This window comes from Leptinotarsa decemlineata, unplaced genomic scaffold (assembly GCF_025532065.1).
Source record: "Leptinotarsa decemlineata unplaced genomic scaffold, Ldec_3_MD MMD2_tig00026299_RagTag_RagTag, whole genome shotgun sequence".
NCBI classification, from domain to species: Eukaryota; Metazoa; Arthropoda; class Insecta; order Coleoptera; family Chrysomelidae; genus Leptinotarsa; species Leptinotarsa decemlineata.
Genome location: NW_027412676.1, coordinates 7,426,603 through 7,448,167, shown reverse-complemented (window position 1 = coordinate 7,448,167; position 21,565 = coordinate 7,426,603). Strand labels below are relative to the sequence as shown.

At 34.2% G+C, this 21,565-nt stretch overlaps 1 protein-coding gene across 1 annotated transcript in view; it reads right to left on the bottom strand.

The window, feature by feature from the left end:
• LOC111505844 (uncharacterized) overlaps positions 1–21,565 on the bottom strand; it is a 101,789-nt gene that overhangs the window by 935 nt on the left and 79,289 nt on the right. The window contains exons 11-19 of the mRNA XM_074180799.1: positions 20,315–20,716; positions 15,678–15,833; positions 15,001–15,288; positions 13,576–13,857; positions 11,180–11,359; positions 9,091–9,360; positions 6,841–7,092; positions 4,935–5,161; positions 276–518 (exon numbers count right to left, since the gene is read on the bottom strand). Coding sequence (XP_074036900.1) covers positions 276–518; positions 4,935–5,161; positions 6,841–7,092; positions 9,091–9,360; positions 11,180–11,359; positions 13,576–13,857; positions 15,001–15,288; positions 15,678–15,833; positions 20,315–20,716 — 2,300 coding nt within the window. The remainder of the gene's footprint in view (positions 1–275; positions 519–4,934; positions 5,162–6,840; positions 7,093–9,090; positions 9,361–11,179; positions 11,360–13,575; positions 13,858–15,000; positions 15,289–15,677; positions 15,834–20,314; positions 20,717–21,565) is intronic.

The following is a 21,565-nucleotide window of genomic DNA, read 5'->3' as shown; positions in this document are numbered from 1 at the left end:
CCATAATTTTTGAATTGTTTTACATAGAATAGAGCAGAGACTCAATTCATAAGTTCAAAAGTAGGAGGTTCTGCTTAAAAAATTGGGGGTGCTGTTCAAGAATGATATTGATAAAGTAGTATTTTTTTATTATTATTTGCCCAGAGTTGAAATCAACGAGGAATTTTTCTCTCTGTTGTGATTATCAAGATACTGGCTACACTCTAAAATTTGGGACACAATGTATGACTGAATAATTTCTGAATTGAAGTCAGATTCATTATTATATTACTTACTTTTCTCCTATATAAGAGTACCAGTAGTGTGAGAATGCAAATTACAAATGCTGAAGCTGCTGCAATCACAATCAGTGCAGTATGATACGGAGCCACTACTGAAACAGGTGACTGAGATACGATTTCTCTCTGTTCCAGAGCTAATATCTGATCAGAATTACTTGAATCATGGTCAAAGAGTTTATGGATGACTCTTGAACGAGTTATATCGGCTGTAAGCCCAGGCAACCTTTGCTGCATGACCTGTAAAAAAAGCCTATGTTTTCAAGTTTGTTAAAAGAGAAAATATCAATAGAACACTATTGGTGATCATAATTTCGTTTTGTTTATACTGGAATTTCTAGGATGAATGATTAGATCATAAAAATAAAATTGTTAGTGGTTATTTTTTGAAGTTGTTATTAACATAATTCTTTCTCAGAAAGATTTTAGTGATTATTCTTGCATATAGACAAGAAAGTGGAACTTTTTCATAAGTTTCTGATTTGACAAAGCCCACAGTACTTTTCAAAGAGGGCTAGGGATGGGTGAACCGTGACAACCAATTGCCTAGCTGAACACATTGGTTTTTTTTTTATCCCTTGAGAGCTGTCTGACTTGTCCATTTAGTCCAAGTCTCCATAAAACACTGCAGCCTCTTGGACTTAATGCGTTTATTCTCCCATCTTCTCATGACACCCTTTCCATCAGTCTCGTTCCCTGTACTAGTTTGTACAGGTTCCGTGTTGGATGTTCGTCATATTCTTCTGGACGTAACTTTGTACGTCCATATATTGCCTGTCTCCTGTGATTCAGTGCCTCACATTCGCATAAGATGTGTAGAGCTGTTTCTATCCCTTTGTTGCATAGTCTGCAGCTGAGGTATCCGTTGTACAGCCCCATTTTATTCAGGTGTCTTCTAAGCGAACAATGACCGGTTAGTAATCCTGTGATTATTCTGAGCCGATCCTTACTGTATTGAAGTAGTTCTTCGGTTCTTTTCTCGGACGGTTTCCTAATGAAGGTTTTACTGTGTTTGTTGCCAGGTACTTTTGTCCAGTACTCTGTGTGCTTCTTATTGGTCCATGTCCTAATCTGTTCGTATCAATGATTTTGGTACCCCCAGAGCTTGTTCAGGACCTATATATGAAGTTGATGATCCGTGTCTACCACATTCATCAGCTTTATCATTACCTGTGATTCCTGAATGTCCTGGCACCCAGTACAAAGTGAATTTGTTCCTGTTTGCAAGTTCATTCAGTTCTTCATGGCATTCCCAGATCAGTTTTGATGTCACCTTCGGGTTTGTCAGAGCCGCTAGTGCGCTCTTGCTGTCTGTTAAAATATTGATCCGCTCATTTCTTTGAGGTCTCAATTTAATAAGCCTTGCACACTGCAAGATAACATACACTTCCGCCTGAAAGACGGATGTGTATACTCCTAGCGGATAACTGTAGTTTAAATTCCTTTCCGCTCGGTATATTCCAGCTCCCGTTCCATGTGTATACCAGGTGTTTTTCCAAACATGTTTTCGGGATGACTAATGGTCTTCCACTCTTCACGGCCTATGATTTTGTCCGTGAAGTTTGTGTTAATGGTGTACTTCGGTGTCATGTGGTCCGTGCACATATTCAATATGTGCTCCTCCACATGTTCCGAAATTTCTGTTCGGTCCGATCTTTTGTAGTTCGGTGAGTTTACCAGTCTAAATTGGCCCATCCTGGCCTCCCCCATTATCACAAAGTGTCAAGGAGGTAGATTCAGGAGTGTCTCCAATGCAGCTGTTGGAGTAGTTCTCATTGCTCATTGGACACAATGGTAGTTTGTTATACTTCTTGAAATATTGGGGAACTCGGATCATACAATATTTTCAATAAGTGGAGTGGCGGAGCCTTGATGAGTTTGGAAATATAAAAAATATTCTTCAATAGATATAGAAATTATGATATTGTTGACTTTTTTATGGGTTCTTAGGTAAGAGAGTAGGTTAGGCTAGGTTCAAAGTGAGTGGATATATTCGACTCTCCACCGCAATCCGCAAGAGTTTATTGTGGCTCACACCTATTCACACTCGACCAAATAAACCCAGCTTCTTAAAGAAGCCGATTAGTTTTTATGGTGAGTGGTCCTTCAGGTCAGATGGTAAGAGTACAGCTTTGCCGAACTCTAAAAACCTGATTCGGTGCTCAGCGGGGAAGGCACAAAGTATGTGCTCTGCTGTTTCATCATTTTCTAAACACAGGCGACACACACTGTCTTCCGACAGTCAGAGTCTCTGCATATGATGATTCAAATGATAGTGACCTGTAAGAAGGCCTGTTAGACATCATAGTTCATCCCTACTGTAGTCCAACAACTGTTTGGTATCAAACTTCGAATGGTGAATAAACGCCTTGTGGTGAGCCAATCCTGGAAGATTCTGCCAGAAGTCCATAAATCTTCTTGCTATCCAGGTGTTCAATGTTTGTTTGGCAAAGCCTAATGCGATGCCAATGAGTACTGGCCCGATGAAGCTGCTTGCAGCACCCCTTTGCAAGGGACTCAGCAGTCTCATTGCCTTCCAGGCCAGTGTGGCCAGGAATCCAGACCCGAGACAATCTGTTAAGTCTTCCTATCGAGGAGAGTCGTTTTTGGCAATTTGCTACCAATTTAGACATTGCTCGGTAGGAGCCAAGAGCTTCCAACGCCGCTTGACTGTCCGAGAATATTTTTATTGACTTGTGTATGAGGAAGGATTCTTCTAGTCTCTCCGCACACAATTCAATAGCATAAATTTCCGCTTGATTTACAGTCACCTAGGTTCCTAGGCAGTAACTCGTTCGATTGATGACTTATTTATTTTGTAGAAATTCATGTTGAATATAGAATAAAAAAAATACTTTTGTAATACTGTGTTTATTTATTCGTTACGACCGGTTTCGACTTATAAGGTCATTTTCAAGTAACTACTCCAAATTGTCAAGTTGCGTCTTAAATAGTGTGGACAGGTATCTGCTATACCTGACCTAACACGTTACCAATATTACAATATGTCACGATTACCAACTATTGGATGGATCCTAAAATTCCTAAATTCAAAAGGAGCGAGCTGTATAGATTTAGTTGGTCGTTGAGCGTTATGAACTTGGGGTCCTTGTACAATTTATTTATTTCCAACGCTTTCAATAAATTCACCTCCCTTCCTTTGTTATATGTATTAGGAATTTTCATGTTTCCTTCATTTATTGTATGGTTTGTTTCTTTTAGATGTCCATATATGGTTGATTTTTTATCTGATAATACATGTTCTCGGTATCTTATGTCGAAGTTTCTGCCTGTCTAACCTGTATAAGCTGCTGGGCAGTCTCCACATTCTAGTCTGTATATGCCCGATTTTTTCCAGTTATCCCTTTTGGGTTTTGCGTTGAATAACATGTTTCCTAAATTATTCTTATTAGAAAATGATGCCCTTATGTTGAGTTTTGAAAAATAGTTCTTTATATTTTCTGAGAGCTTCTCTGAATAACTTATGCTAGCATATGTTTTACCTTCTTTATGTTCTTCCTGATCAATTTATTGTTCTTCAATTTCAATTAAGTTGGCGGGAATATGGTTGTCTGCTTTATGATCTTAATTTCTATCTTAAGCAGAAGCTCTCAGAAAATATAAAGAACTATTTTTCAAAACTCAACATAAGCACATCATTTTCTAATAAGAATAATTTAGGAAACATATTCAACGCAAAACCCAAAAGGGATAAATGGAAAAAATCGGGCATATACAGACTAGAATTTGGGGACTGCCCAGTAGCTTATACAGGTCAGACAGGCAGAAACTTCGACATAAGATACCGAGAACATGTATTATCAGATAAAAAATTAGCCATAGATGGACATCTAAAAGAAACAAACCATACAATAAATAAAGGAAACATGAAAATTCTTCATACATGTAACAAAGGAAGGAAGATGAATTTATTGGAAGCATTGGAAATAAATAAATTGTACAAGGACCCCAAGTTCATAACGCTCAACGACCAACTAGATCCATGCAGCTCGCCCCTTTTGAATTTAGGAATTTTAGGATCCATCCAATAGTTGGTAATTGTGATATATTGTAATATTGGTAACGTGTTAGGTCAGGTACCTAGAGCAGATACCTGTCCACACTAATTTTATTTGAAAATGGCCTTATAAGCCGAAACCGGTCGTAACAAATAAATAAACACAGTAGAAACTAGACAAAAGTATTTTCTTTATTCTATGTCCTAGACAGTAGGTAGATATAGATAAGAGAATAAGGGGCACTCAATTACTCAGCACAGTATATCGTGAAATAATATTAATTTTGTTGAAAAACCATATTAATAACAACTTAAATTATAATGTCATTCTCGAACATTGACATGACTCCACGATGGTTCTCAGTAGCCTCAAAAACAGTAATACCTGCTTTGATTTTATGATTGATGAGGTTTATCTGGAAACATGCCAACTATGTGAAAAGTTTTCATCAAGATACTCAACTATTCAACAAAGAACAGCTAAGTTTATAAGTCAAAATTTCGCAAAAATATCTCCCTGTTAATGTTTAACAGTTTTAATTGGTTAAAGACATTTTTCAAATAACATTACAAGTTATATGCAAGTGTAAATCATGGTTGGACTGAAATTTTGGGTCATACCCGATAGAGGAACTCACCATCTGTTCCATTTTGTAGGCTACGTCAACCTTATTGCTGCCAATAAGAGCAAATTTTATGTAAAGAGCATCGGGTGTAGTTTCCGCTCTGAGTCCTTCACTGTTGACATTTCCATTGAGACTTTTAATGATTTTCGTTATCTGATTAACAACAGGAACGGCTGAAATATCGTCAAACTCTCCTCGAAAACCGAGCGTCACATCTGCCTTTTCAATAGGAGTGGTAGCTGGAAATAATTCGAGCTGTTATTATGTTATCAAGAAACAGAAACCAGATTTTGAAAAATAAGATAATCGACACATTTATTCAGAAATGAGTGGGCTCTTTATCGATATTATAGACCAAAATATACAAAATATTTTTTCTGTTAGAAATTTATATTAAAGGTACACGAGCAGCTTTCTATTGCTTGTTTATAAGTACCATTTTTTTGAGAAAAAATAAATAAATTTCCATTTTTTTCGGTTTTGGAAACTATATTACTAAGTCTATTATAGAACAATGAAATACGAAATAATTTCTTCAACACATTTGATTTGCCTTACTATATGTCCTATATTGAGTGGCATAATTAGGACGTGGGCCAATACAGTCCAATCAAATCCACTATTGCCGCTCCAAAATTTTTGAGCAAACATTTAAATATTTAAAAACATTAACTGTTTTTATAAAAAAGTCATTGAAAAGTGTGTTTCCCTCACATGTACAATGTTTACTTTTTGATTTCTATCGTCATGATAAAAAAAAGTTGCGCACTTAATTTATTGCAAATAGGCCTACTCTTGAGTTGTGTATGACCGATATTTACTTTTATTTCATCGACTACCTGACACTTATCTGAAAATAGTTTCAAATTTATCAAATGAAGTTTCTTGAATAACTTTGTTAAGAACCTAGAAAAACCTGTTATATTGCAGAAACTTTACTAATGATTAAATAAGATGTCCGATAGTCACTGAAGTTCAACAGATTCAGTTCTGCTCATTTTTTGCTAAGTAACCTTTAATTAGAAACTTTTTGAATCTGAATCTTTTCATGTTGGTTTTTCAGCATATAATATTACTGAGTTTTCTGTAATGATATAACCGTTTGTACTTGAAATTTGTTTGAATGGGATTGACCGTGTTCCTTGTAGAATGTTTTGAGTTCCATTATCTAAAAAAGTGTTAACATATTTGAAATCTATCAGAAGAAAAATATGTATACTAAAACTACTAAGACCGAAATTTTCAGGTGAACTAGTTGGAAGGAAAAAGTAATATCATAAAGAAGAAAAGAGAATCGAAACTTTCTATGTTTTTTACCACTTTTATTAGTAACTAACGTTACTGCAGTTTCTTCCTATAAGACATTTTCAAACTTATACATTAAACTACATCCAAAATACGGCTACATCCATCATTTAATATCATAAAATTCAAAGAAATATAATTTGGAAATATAAAAACTCGAATATGTAAAAATATTTAACATAAAATGGAAATTAATTATTGAATGGGTTAAAAAGTTAAATGTCAATAATGCAAAAACAATCATAGAAATTGAAATTCAGGAGAAATAGTGATAATAGTTATTCACCTGAAGATGATTTAATACTTGTCAAGGCAATGGAAGTCTGAACTATAAACAGTTCTCAGTATGACAGAATGTACATTTTATGTTTCCAGAAACCCGTCGGTCCTAAAAAACTCCTACCATTTATTATTAGTAGCTTCTTAGTTCTTTCCTCTTATTGTTCACAATATATTGAAAATACAAAAGCCTGTTTGGGAAAACAAAGCAAAACACTCAGCTTTCCAAACAGATCTTACATACATGTATTCTTCATTGAAAATAGTATGTTCAAGTAAGATGTGGAGTCAAAATACTGTATGTGTTGGATATCTACATAGGCAATTCACTTACAGCATAACCGTTCTCCTTTCATAAAAGTATTGGTATTTGGCAATTGATTTCCAGCTTCATCCACACACCAACACGTTTCTTCCTCACATTGAGTCGGCAAAAACTTCCCATCACCATCACATTGGCCTCCTAAAGACTCACAGCGACCAATAGAAGGTACTTTCCAGTTCATAAGATCATCTTCAATTTTCAAATCTGAAGGCTCATCAACGTCATCGATTGAACCGATCTGCATCATCAGTTCCTCCAGAACTGAATACAAATAATATTAATATTAGATTATCATGAATAAATTAGACATAACATCTGTTTTAAAAGAGTTCCATGTTCCAAAGGTGTATGAAATTCAAGTAAATTCGAAAAAAGTATGAAATCAGTTTTTTTATTAGTTTCAATCTGAATTCATTTTAAGAACTTCATATTTTTGGGAATGTTGGGAAAATGATGGTTACGAAAATTCTATTGAGTATATTGTTGAAATTACTTCTTCAAAAACATGTCTTTATTGTTGTGGTTTGATACATTGTACACAGGGCCGTATCGAAAAGAAAAATCAGGGGGGAGGGAATCGAAATTTTCTCAACTCCACCAGCAAAATTTCCCAATCTTCGAAGAAATGAAAGCGGGGGGATTAGTTACTACTATAATATACTAATTTTCTTACTTAGCTATCCAAAGATTGGCTGAATGATTATGTCGTTAGGGTATGCACAAACAAAAATAAATTTTGGTGATTATAAAAATAATAATGAGAATTATTCTACTTTGGACCAAGGTCCTTGATCTTCCACCATATCCACCATGTATAGGAATATTCAATACAAATGAAAGGAAACAACACTTAAATAATATTGTGCTTATTGTTTTCTACTATTATTTTTTCTATCTTCACGTCCCAAAATTTTCCAAGTCGGAAAAACAGCGACAAATTGTAAATTTTGTAAAATTGTCACGTCAAAATTTGTGGACTGTTCTCTTACTTGGGAGAAATTAAACTTTTTTGAAGATTTCAAACAACTCAGAATTATCTTCAAGTTATGTATGTTGGCAAATCCCAACCTTCTCCTGGTTCTTTCCTTATTCTTATTACCTCTCCTTTTCTTTTCTCTCATTTTAATTTTTTAATTTTTATTAATTGTTTTACTATTATTTTTTTCTATCTTCATGCCCCAAAATTTCCCAATTTTTCCCAATTTTTTCCCAACTTTTTGCCAAGTCGAAAAAGCAGGGGGGGGCTCCCCCCATCCCCCCATGGCGATATATATTATAAAAAAAGTTCACAACAAAGGTAGAAAATTTTGAGTTATACAAATCACAAATCAAAATTTGATTCACTCAAAAGTGACAAGTAATTGAGTTGTTTTGATAATTTTGTAATTACTTGGCAGTCTAATCTAAAACAAAATTATGAAAAGTTTGACAAGTCAGCGATGTTGGAAACATATTGTTTGGTATACCTATTTGAAATTTAGAAGTTGTTTGATTTCAATAGATTCAGTTTACATAAGAGGTTCCAGATTCTATTTATCAAGTTGAAAGTGTGTTATTATTGAAAATTAATATTTACACTTTTATATGGTTAGGTTAGGTCCAAAGTGAGTGGGTCTATTCGAACCTCCACCGCAACCCGCTAGGGTTTATTGTGGCTCACACCTATTCACACTCGAATAAATAAACTCAGCTTCTTAACGAAGTCGATTAGCTCATATGGTGAGTGGTCTTTCAGGTCAGATGGTAAGAGTACGGTTTTGCCGAACTCTAAAAACCTGATTCAGTCCCCAGCGGGGCAGGCACAAAGTATGTGCTCTGCTGTTTCATTATTTTCCTAATAGAGGCACACACAGTCCGAGTCTCTGCATATGAAGATTCAAATGACAGTGACCTGTGAGAAGGCCTGTTAGTCATCGTAATTCATCCCTACTATAGTCCAACAACTGTTCGAAGGGTGAATGAACGCCTTGGAGTGAGCCTATCCTGGAAGATTCTGTCAGAAGTCCATAAATCTTCTTGCCATCCAGGTGTTCAATCTTTGTTTGGCAAAGCCTAAAGCGATAAGTAACATAGCATTTGTGAAATTTATATACATACTACAGAAATTAATAGACTTCTTTTCTTTATACGAAAAACTGTGAATTATGTTGAGTCATCATAAAAATGAATTTCTGACTTTCAAAAGTTATAAGCTCTTCTTTCAACCTTGACACGAGGTTTTGTTATAGCTGATAACATACTTTAATAAAAAAATCTCACCTAGATCCCCATCAGAAATGAAATCCGATCTATCCGATGCCCAATGCCTGGCTTGTCTGAAATTGCATTCTGGTTCCGCTCCTCTTGTTAGGGTACCTTTTAGAGGTTCTCCTTGTGGAGTAACACACCAACAGACTCCAACATGTTCGAGACATTGTACAGCTTGCCAGGCACCTATATTTGGCTCACATCTAGGAGTGAATGTGGGTTTCTTGTAACGTACTGCTGCTCTTTGATTCTTTTCTCTTAGCCGCTCACACTGAGACAAAACTGTGGAAGAATGTGTTCGTATTATGGTTACACTATTTTTTCAAAATTTTATGGCCGACAATGTTCTCTTTATTTAAGTGATATTTGTATCTTTTATGGAGAAATATAAGCACACCAGGAATTTCCTTAAGAGAAGTTTATTCCATAAGGACCCAGTACTTTGAATAAAAGCATTCTTAAAACATGTAGTTGAGTGGACGTAACTGAACCTAGTTGAGTTTTCCAGAAAGGTACAAATATTTTTGAAAGAAAATGTATTTTATAAAGAGTTTATATATTTCTTTAATGTAACACAACTCAATGACGGTATATTATACAGGGTGTTTATTAAGGGACTATTCCTTGGACCATTCTAAGGAAATTTTGTCTTTTGAAGGTTTTTGATAGGGCGCTTTTTTTCGAAGATACGGAGCGAAAAAGAATTTCGACAATAACAATTTATTACTAAGAATTACATGTATTGTTTCTTAATTTACAAGAACTGTTGAAAATGACCACCTCCCGTTCAGATGCAAGAATCTGATTTTCTGCTGATCGACTCCCGAGCTCTTTCAAAAACATCAGGATTGCGTTACATCCAGCAAATTCAATTGAATGTCTGCAGCTGTTCGTATTAATCGGAATGTTGTTGATAGGTACCAAAGGAATTGTTGGATTTTTTATTACTTGGTACGTCCAGTGTAGTACGCTATACTTTTATTTCGGCTACGTTAATGATTTTTAAATTACCAAAATTGTTATTGTCGAAATTCTTTCTTGCCCCGTATCTTCGAAACACAGCGCCCTATCAAAAATATAAATATATAAAGGGCAAAATGTCTTTAGAATAGTCCATTAGCCGTTGACTTCCGTCGTCCGTATATAATTATATGAAAATATTTTATCTCATTCAGATTATCAATTTTTCATAGTTGTTATGTTTTGTAAACATATTTTTATTTTAGTAATAAAAATAGCTCAAAATTTCTCTCTGCAAGTACAAATTTTATTTCTGTATTAGAGAGATTGAACTATTCTAAGCTATTCTGATTTTTTGTAAGCAATATTAAAAGACCATCCACTATCTTTATCGTTCTAGAAATGTTATTGTTTTGAAATATACTGTTATTTTGTTTGAAAACCTAATAATTGTTTAGTTCTGTCACTGTCTTTGAGAAAAACTACAGCCTGGTGTTTTTACATTAAATTTTACTTGTTCATGATAACCCTGAGCTAAAATTTACTCCAGGTGTTTATTAAGGTTTAAAACTTCTTGTCGGGGAATGTGTGGATTGATAGGTCCTTTACGATCGTACGAGAATAGAGGTTGGAGATAATAAAAAACTCCGGTAAATAACACTAACGTTGATGGTAAAGGTAAAAATCATCAATGTCTATTTGCAAGAAACATGAGAAAGCTGAAAAATCATGAATAAAAACGAAATAGCAAGGCAAGACATTGGAAATATTCAGTTCAATACCTCGAAATTTTGTGTCTCTTGATTGCATTAATATAAAAATGTGTTACATATGACATAAAGTTAAGCGTCGATATTTGCTTTCTGAAACATATTAATATTTCCTTCATATATTGAATTATTACAAGATAATTTAAAGAGCCCACATTACCCTGGTGAAAATAATTTTTGTAATAGTAATTTCCGGTGTTGTGGATTGTACTTTAGGAACTGTAGGGGGCGTATATTAATAACCTTTTTATTGACCAGAAAAAATGACTTCTCTGGCATATTGATTCTATATCGTAATACATGATACTACCATTATATACAATCAATGAATCACGAGTACACTAGTTTAAAAAATCTCTAGAGTTCCTTACCTGGACAAACAATGTTGCACATATTTTCAGTGTGGAAATTGTTATGATTTCCTAGACAACCCTTGAAGATGAATTGTTCACACTTATTTGTATTTGAGTTGAAGTAATATCTTGTTAAGTTTCTTGAAACCTCATTGTCTTGGCATTTTCCCCTATCAAGTGGTTCAAAGCAGACGTCTCCTGAAAATATAATAATATTAAGTGGAACTTTTGATTAAAATGAAAATATTGGAAACTCACTGTAGTATTACAGTTAATAAGTTTTGATATGGATTTTCATCAAAAGTACCGGCCAGTTCCATTTAATTTTTATAAACATACTTTTTTATTGAACCTTTCATTCTAGTTATATCCTATTTCAATCTTATTATTTTAAGAAATTCGTCATATAAAAAAATATAGTACGTCCTCACTCGTCGCCCCCTCCTAACTTTCGAACGTGGCAAGATATCAGAATCGGACTGAGTTTTTGTGAAAAGGAATCATTTCTAATACTTCAATAGTGTGACATCACTTACCGACGAGAGGGCGCTATCAACTTTTTTTTTTAAATGACAAGGGGCCTTGTGACATTTCGTATGAAAGATATTCCAATTTTCTATACCAGAACTTTTACTTTTTTCAATTTCTTCGACCGGTTGAGGAGTTATTGATGTTTGAATTTGAGCAAATGTTCTCCTTGAATCTTCTGGCAGTCAAAAATTTTATTTTCGAACTCATTTCTAACTTTTTGGAACGTTTTTGGCTAGCACGTTTCCGTAATTCTGTTTCTAGGTTCTCGTATTATCCCAGGTTGCGTAGCATACACTTTCCATTTGATATAGCCCCAAAACTAGAAAATCAATAGGAATCAAATCCGGTGACATCCGACCAATTTCTTTTCGGGATGAACAAATGTGGTGGCGCACCATCCTGTTGAAAAACCACTGGATTTTCAAATTCATGTTGATTTTTGTCCACAATTTCTTGAAACCGTTTGATATTGCTTGATATTTTATCAGAAAATCTTGCATTGAACACCCTTTCTGCCTCACAAAAATTACGGCCGGCTTTGGCGTGAGTGAGAATTGCTTCTTTTTTTTTTCTTGTAAACATTTGGCGCGAACCATTTTTTAAATGAAATTAATCGAATTCTCAGTATCGATTGTGAAAGCTTTCAAGCGATCACAATACTCTCTGTTATCTACATAGTCGATCACAAAAAACTTAAATCAGATTGAAAATAGAAAGTCGCTTCTTTGTCAGTGCAATTTTATTCTGAATACAATTCATTTCCATGAAAAATTTCTCTCTCTTATACATTACAAACTTTGTGAAACCCGTGATGATAAATGATAGAGCTGTTTCAATTTTCTCTTGGTTTCAAAGTTACGAATTTTCATTTTTCCTATTCTACAATTCATACACCTATAACTCCGTTACCGGTTATCCAAATTCGAATCAGTAAATGTCGTTGTATAGGGTTACTTATTTTCAAATTGATTACTTCCTTCCTTTCTTTGGAAGATTCCCTCATCCTTTTTTTGTATCAAGATGGAGTAGTAGAAAGCCAAAAACTTTCTATTCTAAAAATTAATCACTCCTAAAAATATAACCCCTTCAATTCAAATTTGAATATCTTTAGGGTGAAGGATCGCAAGACCCTCTTTCTATTTGATAAAATAGATGATAGTGCCCTCGCTGCGGCGATGTCACACTATTGGTATTTTTATCCAAATAATACAATTTTTTTTTCCTTAGTTTTAATCTTCCTCTTTGAATATGATCACTTGGTGATCGAAACACGTGTCGAGGTGTTAAAAATAACGATTTGGTGTTGGGAAAAAACTCCAGTAATATTCAATACAAATGTTGGCCGACTGTGATATCTTGTCCCATTTAAAAGTTATAAAAGGGGTGACTTTATTCACGTCCAAAGTATATATATATATTATTTTTTTTTCATTTTACCATTCAATTAAAATTTTAATTCAGCTGGATACAATATATAGTTAGTTATACTATATGTTTAATGTTTGCTTGAAGTACCATTTATCGAGTAAAGCCCTCTTTGATAGTAATAAAGCATTTTAAGATTATTAAAAGCATTATTAACCTATAAAGAGAGTTTTATCAACCATGATAGGTTTTTGAAAACCTATGATTAGCCCAATAACATTTAGTTTGTATCAATCATGGTTGTGCAAAGGTTTGGTATAGTCAATCAAAGGCATTTCTTGCAGGAAAGTGAGATTTGTTTTAGCTTTTGGTTTATCACTGCTGCAATTTGTTTCTGGTCTTAAAATCCAAACCTTATTATTCCCGTGTACATTAACTGTAACTGGACATAAATTTTAATATTTTTAATTATGATCCATGAAAAACTATCTAGATTTTATACAGTGTTCTTAACATACTTGGTTTTGGGCAGCAAACTGCATATTCCCCAACAGGACTCAGTTGACATTTATGAGATGAAGGACAATTTTCATAATCAGGTCCACAGTTTACGAATTCATCAGTGCTTCCCAGTTTCAGCGGTTCTCCACTTTGACAGGGGTTTTCTTTCTTTGGTAAACACATTGGTACGGATGGACAAGGCCAGTTGACACATTCAACAGTAACCAGACGACATGTTTCTCCTTCTCCTCTGCAGGATATCTTCGAGCATGGATCCAAACACTCGCATGTCCTGCAACCTATGAGATCATGCGTTGAAGATTTTGAAAATCGATAAATAGAAAAACATATTGCATTGAAACACTACTTTGAGAAACAAACCGATTTACAGATGAGAAACTTAGAATCCCAGAGAAAAATATTTAATGTGTATTTTTACAAAAATATTTTGGTTTAAATATTGATGGTAAGTAGGTAAAAGTGAAAATGAAAAATTCAAAGTGATGTGTTTCTCAACAAAATCTTGAAAATTAAGAATTGAAAAAAGAATGACAGAACTGTTTGTCATGAAAATGCTGTATAAATTACTTGAAAACAGAGTCTGTTATGCATAGAATGTTGTTTGTTGAAAACAAACACCTCAGTATGCTAAATTGAAGTTCTGACTTGAAAATTGAAACGGTGATAATTTATACATGGCATTTCACACTCACTCCTATACGGAATATTTCCAGAACTAAAAAACATATCTTAATTTTGAAAACGGTGGTGGGCAAACATGAATAATGATTGCAACTTGCCAGAGTCGATTCACAAATTTTTTATACTAAAGATGGCGCTGAGCCCCGATTTTTTTTGACAACTCACCTAGAATTTCATGAAAAAATTAATATTTTACAAATCCCGGAAAATAAAAAATACAAATTTTCGAATTTCAACCCCTTCTTTTTTGAAAACGATGTTTTTAAAAAACAGTTTTATTCTTGTTAAGAATATTTTTTGTAATAATTTGTCAATTCTGTTCTGAATTGTCGGAAAAATAATCTTTGAAATCTTGAATGTCTCTAATCGGCTTTCTTCACGAAATTTAGCTTAAATTATCAGAGCACTCCAATTCAATGCTTAGAAAGTGTAACTTGTGTCAAGTTACACTTTCTAACTCCAGAGATATTCTGTGTGAGAGTTTTGGGGGAGATTCCCAAAAATTAAAAGATTTTTGTACTCCGTTTCTAATTCAACGCACCTTGCTCGAAATATAAAAACAGAATCATAAAATAGTGTTAATAGACAGAGTACTAGGTATATAACGTTTTTCAACAGATCTATCAAAAATCGAAACTCGACAAAGTGTTATCAAGTGATAATATGAATCGAAAAGTATAGATTATTATTAGATCTGTTAATCATAAACGAATCAATATTTTGTATAAATGATTCAAAACCTTTTTCGTCAATTTCAAATCCATGTTCACAATCCTCTGCACATTTGTATAGTGGACAATTTTCAGAAATCGGTGGTGGGTCACAGGAAAGGTCTTCTGATGATTTGGTACGGGTTTCTGACAATTCAAACCCTCGGAAATCCACGCACCAACATTCACCTGTTCCGGGATTGCACTGCTTGGGTTCGTAAGAACCATCTTCTTTGCACTTGGGCATGTACACTTTGCCAGCAGGTATGCCTGATTCATGACTCTGATGCTGAGCTAAAGACCTCTGGTGTTGACAAGCTGGAATGAAGTTGACAAAATCATGAGAAAATAAAATAAAATAAATTGTAACTTATTATACTTTCCGTTACTTACAAAAAGTATATAAGCACTCCATAAAAAGTAAAAAATTGAATAATTTCAATTCCCGGCACCATTTCCAAGTATTATTTTAGTATTTAGGAAGGAATAAAATTGTTTATAAAACAATGAACCTAGTTATTGTTCTCAAAATGTTATTTTGAAAATTATCTTTTGATAAAAAAAAATAAAATAAGGATACTATACTCTCACCATTAAAAAAAATCCCATAACAAAACGAAGAATTTTGGCTTGTGGGGAAAAATGGTTGAAATATATTTTGCAAACTTACAGCGCGATGTGTTTTTATGATTTGCAATTATACTTACCAGTTAGAAGAAGTGGTTCTATACATTGAGTTCCACAACCATTTGAACAACATCTCATAGTTCCGTTGCAAGCCATATCTGAGTTGCACTCAAAGTCACAAGAAGTTGTTGATGCTGGGACAAGATATGGACACTGGCCCACTTTTTTTGGCAAACCTAAAAAAATACTAATCTTTTCAAGATCATTCTGATAGTAGGTAAATTTAATTATCAATTTGTTTCAACAGAATTTTCGAAAATTCATCTTTCAGCTTTTCTTATCCATTTTTTGATGGGAATTATATAAATAACATTTTTGTTGATAATGAAAAAAAGAGAAATGAAACTTTCTATGTTTTTCACCACTTTTATTTGTAACTAGCGTTACTGCAGTTTCGTCCTATACGGACATTTTCAAACTTATACAATAAACTCTTATACAATAAATATACAGTATATACGGTTTATGTATAAGTTTGAAAATGTCCGTATAGGACGAAACTGCAGTAACGTTAGTAACAAATAAAAGTGGTAGAAAACATAGAAAGTTTCATTTCTCTTTTCTTCAATATGATTTCCTACCACGTAGTAACGGCTATATACATTAATTTATCAACAATAATAATTTGTGCTTAACAATATCGAATTCTTCAGCATGTTTAGGAAATATGTGGTAGAAATTGTTTCTAACCAATGTTAAATATTCGTTTGTTTCAAAAGTTTTGTCCGTTTTAATGCCACATGTTTTTGTACCTTCATATCTCAACAAATAAATATGTATGCTACTTTGTCGTGGTATATACTGAACGATAGAGAATTTTGTACTCTATACACTGAAGCTGTTCATTTTTTCCAAATTAAATTTTTTTGCCTCTTTTCAACGTATTACTACATGATGTAGGTAAGCGATTTTCGGCCAATTTTTTCATGCTATGGAAAATTATTCTGGTTTGCTTATAGACTGATCGAGTTAGGGGGATTTTATACTTATCAAGCCTAATCGGTCCCAAAATCTCTTTATATTTGCAGAAAAAAGAATAATTCGAAAAGCAAGAATTTAAATTGGCCCCGTGTCTGTTGACCAATAAAATTGATCGTGTCTAGAGCGGAGTTGCCAAGTGTGTTGGTTTTTAATATCCAATCACAGATCTGATGATCCAATTTGACAGACGTCATTTTTGTTGTTATTGTTGTCAACTCGGTGTGAATACAACTGTTATCTGTTTTTTTTTTTTTTGTAAAAGGTAGGTCTCGGCGGGTACCTATTTTGCTGCATATTCCGTGTCATTAGTTTACATTCCGAAAAATATTTTTTCAGGTTATTTTTGGATTGATATGTTCTGGAGTGATTCTACATTTCACTGTACATATTTTTGCTTCTCTTTTCAGTCACCATACTGCTCCTTGACCGAGATAAAATAAAAATTAAATCAAAACTTTCCATCCTTCGATAAAAGACAACGTCTGAAATGAATGTCATGTGAACAAAAGGGACCTACTAAATATACCACCTACCCTTTCAATTTTTCATTCTTCATTTCGGTACCAAAATATTGCAAATTCTTCAGGTAAAATTCATCGATCATTTCAAAATCAACTCTTGGTAAGTTGTCGGGAGTCAGCTTTAAGAAAACTAGGCTCAACATTCATGTTGAAATTATTTTAACAAAAATACGAAGTCTGTGGAAACCATTGACATTAGAAAGAGCACATTGTCGCATACACTACAGAGGGCGCTGGCTGACTGGAGGACAATATGGCTAATAACCAGTGATGTTGAATTTCTTATATTTTGGTGGGTGGCATAAATGCATAATTGATTTATTTTATTAGGGTTCATCGGCATTCAAAAACCATTTGAAAACACAGTTCGTTTAATTCTATTTAGAATTATATTTAGATATAACTTGTACTATATCAATTATCCAGGCAAATATTCTTGTCCATTTTTATGCTTAATTCGTGGATTCGAGCGATCTTATTATTGTATATTTATTTGTTTACTGGCTTTATTCTTAAAAAAATTAATGAATGATTACAGAAAATTTTAATTGATCGTTCATTTTCTCAGGAAAATGTAGTACCCATATCACAATTTATTGGTTTATTCGGCATTGAAAATGTATGTCATATCGGATCCATTCTGCTTGTTTTTGCAACATAGAGTTTCAACTTTTTCTTAGCTGACAGCTCGCGTAGGAACAATTCGTTTTTTCATCGAGTTTAGTTTGTGTATGTTTTGAAAGTGTTGTAGAGATATATTTGAATATGAATATTATGCATTCTTCTGCTGATTTTAATTGTGCGGAAAGCCACAAGAAAACAGAAAGCGCATTGGTTTATAAGTGGGTTATTTCATAAAATGAGTTTAGGTTCCCAAAGGATAAAATGATGAGAAAAAAAATGGGTGAAAGTATTGAAAAGAAAGAACTACAATCCTTCTACTCTTCCAAGACTTTATAGAAATCATTTAAAATGATTTTTTAATCCAGTTTGCTATATTTTTTAATTTTCATAACTGTATATTTTTAAATAATGCATAAAATTATAGTTTAGGTAAATATTTTGTAATCTATCGACTTTGTGTACTGATTTTAGATATAGAACTTATTTGCAAACATGATTTTTCGTGTACATTTTATTCCATGTGGAGAATTTTTCATTAATTGAAACGTTAACGGGCCATATACACTTCCAAAATTAAATTGATAATTATATGCTTCGTAAATTTTACGATTTGGCAATGTTGATTATTTCTATTGTTCCTAGGGGCGTGACGTCATCACCCTACTACATTCAATTTTTAATAATTAATTACGGGAAAACTACGGTACTTAGAGAGATGAAACAAAGTTTTTCATTTTAAAATTTCTATCAAGTGAACTATAAACCAAAAATCATGGAACAAGCCCATTCAAATTGAACCAAAACGCTGCCGAAACAGTCCGAAAAATAAACCAAGCATTTGGCAATGATAGTGTTGATGAACAAAATGTTCGACGTTGGTTTGGGAAATTTCGTTCCAGAGATTTTAACCTCGAAGTGGTCGACCTTCAGTAATCCAAGACGATGATTTGAGGACCCTTTTTTGATGGGATCATCAGGTGTGATAAAAACTGGATCCTCTACGACAAATGGAGAAGTTTAGGACATTGCTTGGATACTGATGTGCCACCCAAGCACTTTCAAATGCAAAAACCCCAGTCAGCGGCTGGTGTAATTCACTATAACTTTCTCTGCAACCGGGCCAAATCATGATAGCACAGTCCTAGTATTAGATTGTTTTTGCTTGGTCCTGATTGGCGGAGGTTTTACCGGCTAGAAAGTTATCGAAGTTATCGAAATGAAAAGATGATAGTCGTTTGGCGAGAGCTCTAGGAAGTTTGATGGGTGGGCAGAACTTCAACGCTCAATTAATTTAATTTTCGGATGGTGATTTGTGAAACGTGCGGACGGGCGTTGTCGTGGAGGATTGGATCTCTTCTGCTGATCAGTGCAGACTGCTGTTGAAGCCAATTTTCGGTATTTTTCGTGGATTTCCTGACAATAGGACTGAGCTGTGATGGTTTGGCCCGGTTGCAGAGAAAGTTATAGTGAATCACACCATCCGCTGACCACCATACAGTAACCATGGCCTTTTTAGGTGTGGTTTCGCCTTTGGAAAGTGCCTGTGGGTCGCTCATCGCTGTCCAACCACTGTTCTGAACGTCTCCTGTTGTCGTAAAGAATCAACTTTTCATTACACGTGAAGATCCGACCCAAAAATAATAGTTTCTGTTGCACGAAAACAAAGAAGATCAGAACTCAAAAAGTGACACTTTCCTTTGATCGTTTAAATTGTGAAGCACCCACTTTTCAAGCTTTTTGAGCTTTCCAATACTTTTTAAACCATCAAAAACCGCATAGGAGTTCTTCTACCATTTCACGCACTATTTGTGATGGGCCAGTCTCTTCAATGTTCCACAAATCCTCGTCCTCGATTACTGTAGGTCGACCACTTCAGGGATCATCTTCAAGGCTAAAATCTCCGGAACGAAATATCGCAAATCAACACTATCATTGCCAAATGCCTAGTTAATTTTTCGGACTGTTTCAGCAGTGCTTTGGTTCAATTTGAGTTCGTAGAGAAAAATTGGCCGAAAATCGCTTACCTACATCATATAGTAATAAGCTGAAAAGAGGCAAAAAATTAAAATTCGGAAACAAAATTCTTTATCGATCACTATATACTACGACTCAGTAGAATAAATATTTATTGAGATATCGGGCTACAAAAACACACGACAAAACGGACCAAAATATTTGAAACTACCTAATATTATTTGTAAGCTGACAAATGGCATCTAATATGATTTGTTTTTCTGGGTAATTCTCATTTGGTATGTTTAATATTTTTTCGTATATGTCGGTAAGCTCTATAAAAATGATGTTGATCAATCATTAGAAAAAAATCAATCTAAACCTTGGGTAACGATTTTCTGAATTCACTGTCATTTTTATCTGATTTTGAATAATACTTGCTCAGTAGAAAAAATACAAGAAAAACATGAAGAAAATACTTCTGATTATTTAGAAAACCCTAGTTTGTTGTTACACATATTTCATATTAATATAGGTACATTATAACTTACAATTTCTACCAACGACTTCATACTTACATGCTGGGACAGGCGGACAATAGTGATCCTTGCAGCTGACTTCAACTAGTTGACACTCTTCTCCGTCACCGCAATCAATAGTATTGCAAGGATCTCTGCATTGGCATTGAGGACATCTTGTATCCTCATTGAGGATGAAACCATACTCGCAACCCATTCTACAAGTCAAGTCCAAACAGTCCAGAGACTCTCTAAGTTCGGTACAGTTCGTAGAGGTGTTACCTGGAGCTCTAGTCCTGGGGATTTCGGTTCCAAAGTTGTCTACACACCAACATTCTCCTTCGGAGCATTGTGTTGCTATGTAATTGCCGTTCATATCACACGCAGGGGTTGGCAACGCCAAGGTCATGCCATCTCTTGTGCCTTCCATGCTCTCGGAAAATTCGTGTAAGTATTCACACACTGAAAAACGATGAATTGATTTTGTTGTTTGAAATTTTTGACGACGTGGCAGAAAAACCCGAAAAAGCGACACAAAACTTGCTGTCGAAAAAATATGGAGAAGTCTGCGACAGAGAAAATGATAAATTATTAAACTGCATGACTGTATGGAGTGGGAAAAAGAAACTCATGTTTTCAAACTAGACAGGTCAAATTTTATGATAAACTTAATGATGAAAACCACATTTCAATATCTATCATAGTTCTTGAGTTACAGCATGTTTTTCGAAAATGTGCATTTTACAAAAGTTGCTGTAACTTTTTTCCCGCCAAAAATTTCTTGCTTCTATGAAAACATTCCCAACGCACTGTTTCACGTAGAATTCAATGGTGTAAAAAACTTATTTTTTTCAAACGAGATATCAATGGTTGTTGTAGAAAAACTATTTTTTTATGAGACACCCTGTATATTCCTGCACATTTCAATATAACTTAAAATTAGCAGCAAGCAGTTTGTATCACGAGAGGTATCCAGAGAGAAGACAACCTTTTAGAGACATTTTAGAGGCCAAAATTATATGGAAAAAATAGGGATAAGGAGTTGGAAGAAATAGTCGTTTTAGGAGCTGTTGAAAATAATCCCAAAACGTCAACGCAAAATTTGAAAATATCAACAGGTCTACCAAGAACTAACGTTAGAGGGATTTTGAAAAAACACAAATTCAACCCATACAGCACCAGAAGAATTCATCAACTCTGACCAGGAGGTTTTCAAAGCCGAATGGCTTAAAGTGCGTGATTTTTCGTTAAATTGTATTCGGACAGACGAAGCTTATGTGAGCAGTGCCGGCATTTTCAACCGCTACAATT